Source organism: Prionailurus viverrinus, chromosome B2 (assembly GCF_022837055.1).
Source record: "Prionailurus viverrinus isolate Anna chromosome B2, UM_Priviv_1.0, whole genome shotgun sequence".
In the NCBI taxonomy this organism is placed as follows: domain Eukaryota; kingdom Metazoa; phylum Chordata; class Mammalia; order Carnivora; family Felidae; genus Prionailurus; species Prionailurus viverrinus.
In genome coordinates, this window is record NC_062565.1 from 122,720,012 (window position 1) to 122,734,482 (window position 14,471).

Below are 14,471 nucleotides of genomic sequence, written 5' to 3' on the forward strand. Positions count from 1 at the left end.
AGCCCTGCATCAGGCTCTTTGCTGTCAGCAAGGAGCCCGCTTCAGATCCTCTGTCCCCCTCTCTCTCTGCCCCTCCTCTGCTTGTACTCTCTGTCTCTCTCGAAGTAAATAAATACATACACTTAAAAAAAAAAAGAGTAGGGGACACAGTAATGTTTGATAAATGTTAGCTCCTACTACCACTATTATTATTATCCCCCAATTTACTCACTGATCATGCCTCTCATTCTATGTTTTTTATAAAATTTAAGGGAAAAATGCTATTCTATAGGATTTGTAATTCTCATTTCACACACTTACTGCACATCAGTAATATACCAGGTACTATGTTAGACATAAGGCATTGCAAACACCATGGACTTTTGGTCAATAAGCAACTTATACAACAAATTTTTTACAGGAACATAAAGGTATACATTGCCTTGAACTCTGGTAAAGTATGTTGCAGTGTGCAAAATAAAGCCATCAACAATGACAATGCAGGTGGTTGTTAATGAATATGAATCCTATAAATAAAATCACATTTAGTGTCAATGCTAGAGATTGTTGTTCAGTTTAACTAAAATTCTTCCAGAGGTTTAATCGACAACTTGGAAAGCACAAAAGACTGGAAAGGAGCATGGTAATCTCAGTATGATTCCTGGATTTTATAGCTCTATTCAACTTGGCACACAATAGATGCTCAATAAAGATTTGTCTTCCCTCAGAAAGCCACTATGACTAAAAAGTACTCCAGAGTTAATCTGATTCAGAGAAAAGATTGCCACCTAGTGGAACGTCAGGCTCATTACCTAGGATTATCAAGTAATGCTGACAATTTACCAATTTAAGACTTGATCCTGCTTAAAATACTACATGTATATTCATTGTGTGTTAGTATTCAGGCTAGGTACTGGTAATAAAAAGATGAATAAGCTTCCATCTCTGCTCAATACGAAGTACAGATAATACAAAAAAATCACATACTCAAGAGGCATAAAGTAAATGATACTGCAGAAAAAAAAAAAAGTCTGCTTATTAGACAATCAAAAGCTAGTACTTCAGGAAATTTCCTAAAGAGGCAAGTTAGTGTAGCAAATAAGAGCATGGTCTCCAAGGGTAGTTTTTTTGGATTCAAGTCCTGGCTCATGTAAGATGATAATTACAGTACCTATCTTTTAAGATTATTGTGAAAAATGAAGTGAATATATATAAAATGCTTAAAACGGTACCAGGAACAAAGAAAGTGCTTTGTAAGTACCAGTTATGATTATCATTACATGTAGAACAGGATCCTAGAGATGGAGGTAGACAGATATTAATAACAGAACATTAACTGCTAGAGCCTAGGTTCATAAATTTAATTCAGTGGAAGCCGTTTTCTTCTGACTAGTACTCTGTTATTATGGGAATCCTAAAAGTACATTATTTGTGGTACTCTGTGACTAAATTTTGTATTACTAGATGATTAACCCTTTCAACATCAGGCAAATAAAACTGCCTTCTGAAAGTAAAAATTGTGTTCCTTACCAAAAACAGCAAAAAGTCAGTAGAATGAAAGACCCAAAAGACCACAACCTGAACATATGCTTAGCAGGGAAAGATGCTTGCTGACTCTTCACAGATTTTGCTAGAACTGAAAGACAGATGATACATTTAGCTACCACTGTGGTCTCATTCACAGCTTATTCAACTTATAAAAAAAAATGAGTTTGCTCCATTTTCCTTGAAAAATGTCTAAACGAATGAGCAGCTCTGATAAATACTATTTTAAAATCATGTAACTATTCTATATCTTTCAAATTTTATACCATTAAAACATTTATATAAAGATACACGTAAACTTTATTTTCAGACAAGAAAGTCTGGGCAAAATATTCCTGTATTAAAAATAAATAAAATATAAGGCAAACCTGTAAAAGATTAATAATAAATACTATATGTTTTAATAAAAAATCTAAACACTATTTCACTTGATGATTCTGGCCTGTATTTAATAAGTAAAATTTATTTTTGGATCGAAAACAACTTTCTGTTTTCTTATGAATATATACCATTCACAAGAACTGTGCTAAATCTTGGACTGCCTAGGATTATGTAACTTCTTCCTAAGCTTCCTCATTTTAAAAATAGGCAACAAAGAGTTAGGAAAATGTGTTGAAACATTTTGAGTTTTGTTTGTAAAGGTATCAGTATATTGAAAATTGTGTTCTAAAATCATGGTACAAAATAATTTAAATTCCATGTGTATTATCTGAACTTTTTAATTTCTGAAACACTTTGAATTCCTTCCTTTTGACAGTAATATAGTATAGGTATAACATGATGTTCTTAACTTCATGATTTATTTTCTAATACAACTGACCCCAAAAGGTGCATACTCTAATAAAGGCTGTCAATAGAACGAATGAAAGGGGAAAAAACCCTTTTTTTCAATTCCCTTTCATAGAGAGATGCTTACCAGCATATTAAAACCTAAATTACCACAAAGTCAAGCATATATGGGTTAAATGAATATGGTAACAACCCATTTTGCCTTTTTCCTTGTTTTAATATAGTCCTTTTCCATATATGAAGTACTTTCCCAGTTCCCGACTCACAGATTCCCCACAAATGGCTCTCTTAGGTGGCACAGGTATTAAACAGTAGTGGTACCACTTACCAGATCAGGAAATGGAGCTTCAGGAAGGCAAGAGGCTTGCACCAGGTCACTACAGCAACAGAAAGGAACCTAAAACCTCTGTTTTTGAATTCCTAAAAGCACTCTGCTCTTTCTACTGACATTTCTAGAACGGACTTCTTAGTCTATGTGCCTACTGCCTCAAAACCAAACTGGCAAACCCAACTGGGCTAATCTGATGGAAACCCTTGATCCATGACCAAAAATTACTGAATAAAAAAAGATAAGAGTGGGGCGCCTGGGTGGCGCAGTCGGTTAAGCGTCCGACTTCAGCCAGGTCACGATCTCGCGGTCCGTGAGTTCGAGCCCCGCGTCGGGCTCTGGGCTGATGGCTCAGAGCCTGGAGCCTGTTTCCGATTCTGTGTCTCCCTCTCTCTCTGCCCCTCCCCCGTTCATGCTCTGTCTCTCTCTGTCCCAAAAATAAATAAATGTTGAAAAAAAAAAATTAAAAAAAAAAAAAAAGATAAGAGTGGGACTTTCACTTGCATGTGCAGTGAAAATTTCCAAAGCCTAAAAAAGAGCACATTAGGAATTAAATGAAGACTGTTGTGAAACCTCTAAAGGTTCTGAGGAAATAACTGCGCTGCTGATTTCTGTACAACAGTCCCAGGTTAAGAATAAGTGCCTAGGTGTAACTCTCTTTCACAGGAAGATTTAGAGTTGGCACAGAGAAAGACCTGTCTCTGGATACATGTTTGCACCAGTCACCAGATTTGAATATGCATTAGAGAAACTGGTTACATCTTGGTAAGATTTTTAAAAATAAATTTCAATTTTACAAATTATTTTCTAATATAATTTGCCTGGAATAGCATAATAATAATAATACCCATTCAGTGATCAACAATTTCAGGCTTAGAACTTAACTGTTTAATAATTTAGCACATATCACAACCATTAACAAATAACCAATTAACGCTAACATTTCTGTGTGATCTGCGTGAACACAGTAAATGTAACCACTTGTATTTCATTTAAATTTAAAACTCTTTGCCAAATAATCCCACATTCATGTTACCTATAATGGATGTATTTGCACATTTATGCATTTATGACATTGTATGTAAGCCATCCTAGCTTAGCAAAAACAGTGAATGATGATATATGACATCCTAATCAAATCAGAAACTAATAAAGACCATTTATTTTTGAACAAGATTTAATATATAAAGAAAATGGAACTGTAATTTTGGGAGTGACAGCACTATCAATGCAATGTAGAACAATGAAATCCTAATTTCAGGAAAGAAATTAAAGAAATGTATGAAATACAGCATAAATCCAAATAATTCTAAGAATGCTACATTATTCCTGAAAAATGTGTCCAGAATCTTTATTTATTTTTTCTCAGAATGATGGAGCAGTGTAATTTTAGAGAAAAAAAGACATTAAATTTCCAATTCCAGATCTTGTTTTACTGACACCTGATTTTTTTGCCTTCCTTTTAGGTTAAGAAATTCTTGAAACTATAACTTATTACAACTATGTGCTCTGGTGAAAAACAGAAATATGGAATAAGAAATTAAATATTCAACTGAAAACATTAAAGATCCATATTTCCTAAATGTTATTTACCTTTGAAATTTAGTTAATACATTCTCAAATAATTTTTAGGTGAATTTGACTTGTGATGACTACCTTTCTATGATTCCAACATAAGGGCACAACCATTTATGTGTATCTTCGCTGATATTTAAACTCCATAATGATAGTGCTTTTGGAAAAATAAACTGTTATAATAATAATATAATCTATTTAATCTGTTTGGGTCTTAAAATATATTTAAGAAAGCTTTATTAATACAAAGGTTGATAGTCTTTACAGAGCTCATGATTCCTGGGTCAGTCTAAAAGTAAAGGTTAATCGAAATATTCTTTACTTATCAGCAGTGAACTTACCATGGAAATCATAAATATACAGAAGAATTGGCTCATTCTGCCCAAATGCACAAAATGCAACCATATTTTCAAGTGGGTGATAAGAAATGTCTCGAATGGGTGATTTGAATGGCAGGTCAGAATACATCGCAACTTGTTCTCCTAAATAAGAAAAGACATTCAATCATTTGTACTATCTCAAATATCTCTCATTAGAAGATTATTCTGCAACTTACTAAAATAGTTACAGTATGTAATAAAGCTCATATTATTTACATGAGAATTTCAAATACTTAAAAATAGTTGAGTAACTCTTAATTTTTTAAAAAATATTTATTTTGGAGAGAGAGAGAGAGAGAGGGAGGGAGGGAGGGAGGGAGGGAGGGAGGGAGGGAGAGGGGCAGAGAGAGAGGGAGACACAGAATCTGAAGCGGGCTTCAGGCCCTGAGCTATCAGCACAGAGCCTAATGCAGGGCTCAAACTCACGAACTGTGAGATCATGACCTGAGCTGAAGTCGGACACTTAATCGTCCAAGTAGCTCTTATATTTATTTTTCATCCTGTTGGACCTTTTCTACTTTGCAATTCAACCTCTTCAATGAGGTTTTCCAGGCACAAAATAAAAACAAAGAACTTACTAGTAGAGAAGTATCTGACCCTGAAATCTGACAGAGCTGAGCAAATGCCAGCTAACAAAGAACTCAGGGAAAACTCATACGGAACTGCAGGCTCTAAAACTGAAGATACTGTCTGGCTGAGGGAGATCTGGTGGGGAATAAAATTTTCTATTTTTTTTTTTCCCCAGAGACTGAGATACCACCTGCTTTAAAGATATATCTGATTACTAATCGCTAAAAGAGACCTACAGTAGAGGCCTAAGGAACCTATGAAAAACAGAACTCACAAAGCAAAGAATCTAGATCTACTTATTGAAGGAGAAAAGAGATTTAACACTTCCAAACTGATCCTAAAGTATCGAAACATGGTAAGAAAAAAACAAACAAACAAACACTAAGTGAACTGACTAGTCAAAAATGTTAAAGAAAAGATCGAGAGACTGTGGATTAAGGAGGGGCACTTGTGATGTGAACCAGGTGCTGCGTGTAAATGCTGAATCACTAAATTCTACATCTAAAACTAATATTACGCTGTATGTTGACTATCTGGAATTTAAATAAACACTTGGAAAAAAAGAGAGTAAGCACAGTGAACCAAATACTACTGATTAAAGATATTTTAAATTTTATAAAATCTCTCAATTTAGTGGTAAGAAATGTTTATGTGGTTTAAGCTTTTCTTTTGAAAAGCAAAGGTGAGGCACAAATGAATAATTAATTACAGTAATTGAAGTAAATGGTGTTTTTTTTTTTCTTTTCTGTTTTAAAGATTTTATTCTTAAGTAATCTCTACACCCAATGTAGGGCTTGAATTTACAACCGTGAGGTCAAGAGTTCCATGCTCTACCAACAGAGCCAGCCAGCCGCCCCACCCTGGGTAAGTTGCTATTAAGTTTCAGACATCAAAACTTTGACAGGAATATGTTTGTTTCTAACAAAAATATATTATAGATATGTAGCCATTTGTATACTCACTTATATTCCAAATTCAGCTTATAAATATTTTGTATTTTGCATTACAATCTTAATTAAATACTTCTCTTAATATAGGATAGGGAATATAGTCAATCATATTATAATAATTTTGTATGATAACACATGGTAACTACACTGATCACTGCAAGCATTTTGTAATTATGTAACTGTTGAATCATGTTTGTCATACAGCTTAAACTAATATAATATTGTATGTCAACCACAATAAAAAATACTTCTCTTAAGATTGATAATATCTCATTATAAACATTGAATTATAATGTGAAAGATATCAAAAGGGTAAAGAACAGAATGTTAACACAAATTTAGACTGCAGCTTAGTTCCATTATCAGCTTTCCCATTTCCCATTTTGATAAACATAATTGAGAACCTGAAATCAGAATTTCCTTGAAAATTATTCCAGAAAATGGTAGTTTTCACCTTTATTCAAAATAAAAACAAACCAAAAAATATTTTTAAGATAAATGAAATACTTACCTGTTTCTGGGTTCCAAACGTATACTATACCATCCTCACTTCCAGCAAAGAGAAAAGTCCCACATGGTGTCAAAGTACTATGAATCTTTTCCCGATAATTTGCTGCACCTACAAATTTCCTTGCTGCTAATCTATAAACAAAAAAGATTTCACACATATGACCTGTCTTAACCATGGAAAAGACTGGTGGTTAAAAAAAAAAAAAACAAAACTTTTCTCTTAAATACTTCACTTGCATTTAACGATTTTTGAGACTCTGTTACATGGGAAACATTCTATGATGGATGTACAATAAAGAAGAGATAGTCCTGGAGGTCAGGGAGTTTCTAATTTAGCAGGACAGAGAAGGAATGCATCCATGTAAAACAGAAAATGGATACAGAAAGTGCCATAAAAGAACAAAAAGAGTACTTTGCAGATTTGGATAAAAGTGATTATTTCTAGCTATGCAGAGAGAGCCTATATTATAGAAGTAGCATTTGAGTTGGTTACTGAAAAATGTACAAAATTTTTATACTCATATTTTTTCCAGGTGATAAATTAAAAAAAAAAAGTTTACTTACTTTGAGAGAGAGAGAGTGTGCACAAGTAGGGGAGGGCAGAGAGAGGGAGAGAGAGAATCCAGAGCCCAACAAAGGGCTCAATAGCATGAATCAAACTGTGAGATCAAGACCTGAGCTGACTAAGCCACCCATTTACCACCCCATGTGATAAATTTTTAAAATCACACAATGCAGAGTTGGGACACTTGCAGAAATATTAGATAAAAATATAATTAAATCATCTATTAAATATGGTATATAACTTTCTAGACTTTTTCGCTTGTGAATAATAACTAACATTATCTTAGTGCTCACTATGTGCCAGGTAGACATACAATTGTGCCCGATTTAACAATGACTCATGAATAATGGCCCTCTGTGTCAGAGCGTATAAATTAGGTATTATCATTTTAGTAGGTATGTATTATATCAAGTCTAAACATACCTTAAGAAATCTTCTACTATGAGACAACAGAATATTCCCAGCTTTCTCCTACTGGGAGATTTCTATGATTGAACATGATTTCTATGAACAAGCTTGTGTAATTGTACTTTTTCCCTGCTTTATAACTATTTTCACATAAATTCCCAGGCCTGAGGTTACTGGGTCAAACATTTCTAGAGTCCTTGCTATACGGTGTAATGTTTTAAGCACTTTGCATGTGTATACTAATTTATTCCCCACAAAACCCTTACAAATATGGTATATTATCTCCCCTATTTGAATGAGGAGGAAAAGAGAGGCACAGAATGGTTAATCAGTTAGTCAGGGATGGAAAAGGCAGTATTTGACTCTAAGCAGTTTGCCGGGGCGCCTGGGTGGCTCAGTCGGTTAAGTGTCCGACTTCAGCTCAGGTCACGATCTCGCGGTCTGCGAGTTCAAGCCCCGCGTCGGGCTCTGGGCTGATGGCTCAGAGCCTGGAGCCTGCTTCCGATTCTGTGCCTCCCTCTCTCTCTGCCCCTCCCCCGTTCATGCTCTGTCTCTGTCTCAAAAATAAATAAATGTTAAGCAGTTTGCCTCTAGAGCTCAAGCATGATTCTAAGCTGAATACTACATACTACTTAAAAAGAGAATAACCAAACTTCCAAGGCCTGACCTTCTAAAATGTGGCTCTAATCTCTACTTCTAAAACTCTCAGGGCTCCTAGGTGACTCAGTTGGCTCAGTGTCTGGCTCTTGGTTTCAGCTCAGGTCATGATCTCACAATTTGTGGGATCGAGCTCCGCGTTGGGCTCTGTACAATTTTGTTTAGGATGCTCTCCTGTTTAGGATTCTCTCTCTCGCTCTCTCTCTGCCCTTCCCCTGCATGCATGTGCACCCTCTCTCAAAATAAATGAGTAACCTTTAAAACCAAAGAAATTCTCTCTCAGCACTCCTTATCAAGAAACTTATGCTTCTACAGATTTACCCACCTTGCCTCGAACACAACTTCTATTAACCTACCTCTGAACTTTATTCCAGGCTTTTCATGTTTTCCACCCTCCTGACAACACTTCTATCTTCTCTAAATTCCATCCATCCTTCAAGACCGAGCTCAAAGGCCAGCCTCTCCATAGAGCCTTTAATAGAAGACTATAGTAGACCTATCATCACCTTTACTATTGCCATGAAAGATATAATCCTCTTATTATGTATTTATCTTCATTAAAAAAAATACATATCAAGTACTTACTATCAGCCAGGTATAACATAGGTACTATGTATGTAAGAAGAATAAGCAGATTCCAATCCTAGAAGATCTCACAATTTAGCCTCATTAATATGTTTTGTGAGTTATTTTGGAGGCAGTTCAACTAGATTATAAACTCCTAATGAACTCATTCTGCTAATCATTCTCTCATAGCACTGATGTCAGTACCCTGAACAGCTCCACATAAACACTGAAGGCCTTAACAGTTAGCCCTAAAAGATAATTGCAGAATAAACTAGTATAGACTACCACATTTTCCTTTCAAAATACAATAGTGACAACTAACAGAACTAGCCTTCTCTTGTTTGTTTTACAAGTACTATTAACACCAAACAAGAACCATCAGAAGACCATGCTGGTTTGTCCAGAATTCCGCTTCTCTGCTTTTAACATTAAGGATATTTCCTTTCCTTATTTAGAAATAAAACAGAATAAGAAAAACAAGGACATGTTCATCAAAAGCCATCTCATTCTGTTATGGTAGGTATATCAGAGTACTACGCTATACCAGTATCATAAAAGTAAAAGATCTATCTAAGGCAGAAGTTTCTTCTTCTTCTTTTTTTTAATTGTGACAACAAAGAGCAACTGACTATATTTCTACTTCAGAACTATTCACATTTGAGCCAGAAAACTCTTTGTTGTGAGGTGGGGCCACTGTCTTATAAACTGTAGGATGCTTAGCAGTATTTCTGGTCTCTATCCACTATATACTATCTGGTCTCTATCCACTAAATGCTAACATTCAAAAATGCTTCCGGACACTGTCAAATGTCCTCTGGAGGGAAAACTATTTAAAAACTACAGCTGCATTTTATAAATATGAATTAATTCATTTCTTATTCTATGAGTGCTTAATCTGTCAATACTGAAATATACTTACATTCGGAGATCCATAATTCTCAAAGTACTGTCTTTGGTATGGATTAACAATCGTTTTCCATTGGGATGAACCTCCAAATAACTTATGGGAATCCCCTTAAACTCACTCTCTTTAATTTCCTGAAATGATTAAAAAAGATTATAAAATATTAGCACTGAACAGTTTATTGAATATGAAGCCTCTTTTAGAGTACAAAACTAATTTTGAAGAAGTCACTTTCAGTTATAATTTAAAGCGTCCTTTAAAATTGCTAGCCAAAGAATTCCCAATGAAGGTTGAAAATAAAGCTGATAATATGTATTTTTTGACTGTTATATACGGCTACACTTAATTAGCATTATTGTAGTATATCCCCAAATAAAAAGCACTTCTTAAAACATAACTTCTAACATTGAATTTTCTTGCTTACCATCATATATAATTTTTATAACTTCAAAAGTTAGTACGGAGTTAACTTTCAAATTCTATTTCAGCATGAGATCATTTTTTCAGGTACTTATTTCCACTTTATCCTGAAAAAGGCATGTTATTGGCATCTTATTCTGAGCTCATTTAATTTAGATTGTAGTTTTAGGGATTTTTTTTTTTTTTTTTTTGAGGAACAAGAACCAAGATTTTTATTTGTTCAATTCTTGCATTTGAAGTATTCCTCAATGACATCCTTGGCCTGAGACTCTCTGCCACAGATAGTCTTAACCACTACACAACTGCAACCAACCACTTTATAGGATTTTCCCTCCCTGTTAATTTTACAGAGGCTGACCCATTCCCCCAGTTTCCCGTCGTCATCAACCTTAATGAGGTTGATTTGGTGTTCAGCACAAAGGGCCTCCCCACCAACTTGACATACAGAGAGAGGCTCATCCCAGTTGGATGCAAGCAGACAAAGACGGGCTTGATGCGTGTCTAAGGCTTTGGCAGCTTCGCGAATTCCATGTGCTAGGCCACCGTGGATGAGGGTGGTCTTCAGCACCTCTTGTAAAGCAGTATTAACGTCCATTACACCTCTAGCGGCAATGCCTTCCTCCGTGTGGTGGTGGGTTATGGTGGAGCCAAATCTAAAGTGCACCTGAGCCTCCAGGATTTTTTTTTTTTTTTTTTGATAGTTATTTAAAGCAGCCATGGAAGACTCCTGGCTAATGATGTCAAGAAAGACATACATACTGAAGGAAAATCTGCCTGGATAAGCCTCACAAGGAAGAATTACTAAAGCAAAACTGCTCAGACTAAAGTCCACAGAGTCAACAGAAAGTCTGCTTTAATCTGCAGGCAGAATTTGGAATTAGCCTTCATGTCCTTCGAGGCTCCGACATTATGTTTTGTCGCCAGTTCCTAGAGGGGTCTCCTCTTCAGGGGTGGTTTGGCACCAACTGGAGTACAGAGGGCTACAGTTCCGAGAGCAGCAGCTGAGCCCACGCTATCGTTGTCTGACACTGAGACCCGCCGCTAGCTCCTTTTTAAAAGTTACAGAAAAGAGCCAAACACTGACAGCACAGATGGGGGTTATACTAATTGAACTACAACAACCTGGGGTCGGGGGTGCACTGTTGCAGGTCTGAGAAACATTTACACAGATGCAAAGGTGCAAAATCAAAAACACAGAGCTGTCTAACAAGTTATGTTAGGCATGAATTTGACAAAAGTGCTAGCAGGTCTAGCGTTTGTAGTATCTGTTAATGATTTCCTTTATAGTTTTCTTTATCGTACTCATCTTCAAACTAAAAATGTTCTAGTTCTGAAGCCCATGTCCTGTAACAAGGAGTGTGTGCAACAGCACACGGACACTTCATCTTAAGGGACAGCTGAGTATAACCTCCCATGTCTCACTGCTGGCTGAAGAGAACCACATAAGAAATCAGAGTCTACAGTTTGTTCTAGGGCATTAGCTACTGAAAGACATTCCAGTTCATTTCCTGACTTTTTATTTTGGACTGTCTCAAGTAACTACCAGGCTGTCGATTTTGAAGATAAATTTGCCTTTTAACAACTATACTGAGGTAAAGAAACACACGATATTTAACACAAATAACAGACTTCGCATTCTACACGCAAATTACTGGAATAGGTGACTTTGGAGTTTTGCCAATCCCTCAGGTATATAAGAATTAGAAAGTTATTTTCAAAATGTGTGAAATTAATCTACAACACGAATTCCAAGCCATCAATCATTAATCTGAGAGACTAGATGAAAATGACTAAAAATAGAATAGACAGTTTTTTAAACAGATCTGATAGATTCAACTAAAGTTCATAAAAATTCTTTTTCACTTAGAGTGTCTTTACTTCAAATGAGGACAACTGTTATAGAAGAACAAAAACTTAAGAATAAATTATAGCATATTAGAAACTATATCAACTTATACAAAACTCAGGTTTAAGAATTCACTTTGTATTTTTAACTAAAAATTACTGAATACGCACCAACAAAATTGCTTAATATACCAGCCACCTTAAAAACACTCCAAAAATGAAAGATTATTCGTTTGTTTCTGCCTACTTAGCAAAGTTTAAATGAAAGCAATTATAGTGATTGAATAGCAGACCCCACTCATAATTACTTAATTTTGATTACATCATTGTGAAAGACACGACTGTTAAAATGTTGAGCATGTTGTTTTTAGAGTGATGTTATTGGGTCAAAAGAAAGAATATGAATAGCAGGTAACAGAAGTTATGACTTAGAGATGGTAATATTAACATATGCCTCATTTGAGCATAATTTCAGTAGTGGATCACTGAATGCCATATCACAAATTAGGGTTCAAAATAAGGAAGTGAAGTCTGACCAAAATGAAAATTTTCACTAAGTTGCTATATCACCAATTAGCCATCAGGAAGACTTGATAATGAATCAATGACAGCTTGCAGGGACTGAGAAAAACTTCACTTTTTTTTGAGAAGAGAGAACAGAGTGTCCTGACATCATATTTTTAAATTCACGTGGTTCAATTTTTTCTAATTTCTCTAATTAAACCCTAAATATGAAGTATGATTTTATACCTTATTTACACTCCAGTGATGCACTGAATGTGGCACATCATTAACTCTGACACAGGTATTCCAAACAACAATCACCCCTGTGCAATCTCCTGAATACATGTGATGACCTATTTAAAAAAAAGTAAAATTACTCTTTTATAAGTGCTACACACAGGTAGAAACAAATAATATGAAATTGGTAAAACACAGCCCAGTATAACAAAGAATCAGAGGGGTATTAAAAGGTGTTTTAGCGAAAAAAAAAAAGGCCAAAAACCAAAACACAATTTGTAGTCAAATTCCAATGATCTTTAAATGAATTCTTCACTCTACCGAATTACTTTTGACTTATTTCCCTTTGTCACTTACTTGAACTTGAATACAAAAAGAAATGAGCATCTTAGTGCATTTGTACATGGTTCAAATTATAAAGCCAAACAAATTATTTGAATTATCCAATATGTCTGTATTGCTCACTTTCATTAACCTGTATAATCTGTTTTGTATTCCTGGAAAAACACCTATATTTTATACATACTTTTAGCAAAGTGCCTGATACCAGTAGAAACTCAGTAAATGATCAGGGAATGAATAAAATAATAAGTAACAGGTGCTTCAGTTAACATACATTCTTAGAGTCAAACCCCCTCATAGTTGAATGGAACCTCAGAGACCATCGAATTCAACTTCACACCCACTCAGGAATATCTACCACACTATAATGAACAGACAATTGTCTAGCAACTGTGAACTTAATATTTTACAAACCAGCTATTCAACTGATGAACTACTCTGTACACTAGAATGTTCTTTCTAATTCTGAACAAAAATATCTGCCTTTGCCGCTTTGGTCCCATCTCTACCTACTGGAAGCAACACAGACTGACTTTCTTTGTTTCATGTATAGAGGTCTTAGTCAAATATTTGAAGAAATTCCTTCCTCTTTTTATAATCTGAGTTACTTATACTATGACAAAGTTTACAGACACCTTTCTATCCTTGGTTGACTTTTCTAAATGTGTTCCAATTTTTTAACATCCTTATAGTTAAAATGAATATATTAGCAGTATTGTCATTTTGATCTGGATCCCATACTAATTAATTATAGCTATAGTCTGTATACCCAGCGTCTGAAATATTGTGAAGGTATATACCATAATCATACAGATTTTTTGAGGAATAAACTAGTTTACACATGTAAAGTATTTAAAACATTAAACCACATAGCAAGGACTCCAGAAATGTTTGACTCAGCAACCTCACATCTAGGAATTTATGTTAAGAAAATAATAGTGCAACAAAGCTTTATATATATACATATATAAACATATATGTTTATATATATAAGCATATATAAACATATATGTATATATATATAAACATACACATATATATATAAATAAAATTCGTATTCATAGAAATCATGTTCATGATACGAGAAAGCTGAAAACATTTTAAGCATTGCTGATAATAGAAAATGTTTTTTTCTTGAAAATTTCTTTAGATACATTTAGACGACTCTATAACATATACCTATTAACTGTTAGCTGAATGCAGTGGTGCTCAGTACACAGTGTAAATACAGGTTTCTCCCACTATCTATCTAATATTCTTTTGGTATTTCCCGTTCTTCCTCATTTTAACCCTTTCACTCAAAAGCCACTTAAAAAAAAAAAAAAACCTACTGAGGGGGCACCTGGTGGCTCAGTTGCAGTTAAGTGTCCGACTTCCACTCAGGTCATGATCTCAC

The 14,471-nt window shown here is 34.9% G+C and overlaps 2 protein-coding genes across 9 annotated transcripts in view; both read right to left on the minus strand.

Annotated features, from left to right (window-relative positions):
• AHI1 (Abelson helper integration site 1) overlaps positions 1–14,471 on the minus strand; it is a 219,674-nt gene that overhangs the window by 140,331 nt on the left and 64,872 nt on the right. For all 8 annotated transcript variants that reach the window (XR_007152153.1, XM_047858614.1, XM_047858617.1 and 5 more), the window contains 4 exons: positions 12,743–12,849; positions 9,743–9,861; positions 6,628–6,758; positions 4,558–4,698 (listed from right to left, as the gene is read on the minus strand). Coding sequence is in view for 7 of the 8 variants with exons in the window: in XM_047858614.1 (XP_047714570.1) it covers positions 4,558–4,698; positions 6,628–6,758; positions 9,743–9,861; positions 12,743–12,849 (498 nt within the window). In the remaining variant the exon portion in view is untranslated. The remainder of the gene's footprint in view (positions 1–4,557; positions 4,699–6,627; positions 6,759–9,742; positions 9,862–12,742; positions 12,850–14,471) is intronic.
• Positions 10,320–10,763, minus strand: LOC125165578 (40S ribosomal protein S12-like). Its single transcript, XM_047858620.1, has one exon. The coding sequence runs from the start codon at positions 10,740–10,742 to the stop codon at positions 10,368–10,370; it is 375 nt and encodes a 124-aa protein (XP_047714576.1). The 5' UTR covers positions 10,743–10,763; the 3' UTR covers positions 10,320–10,367.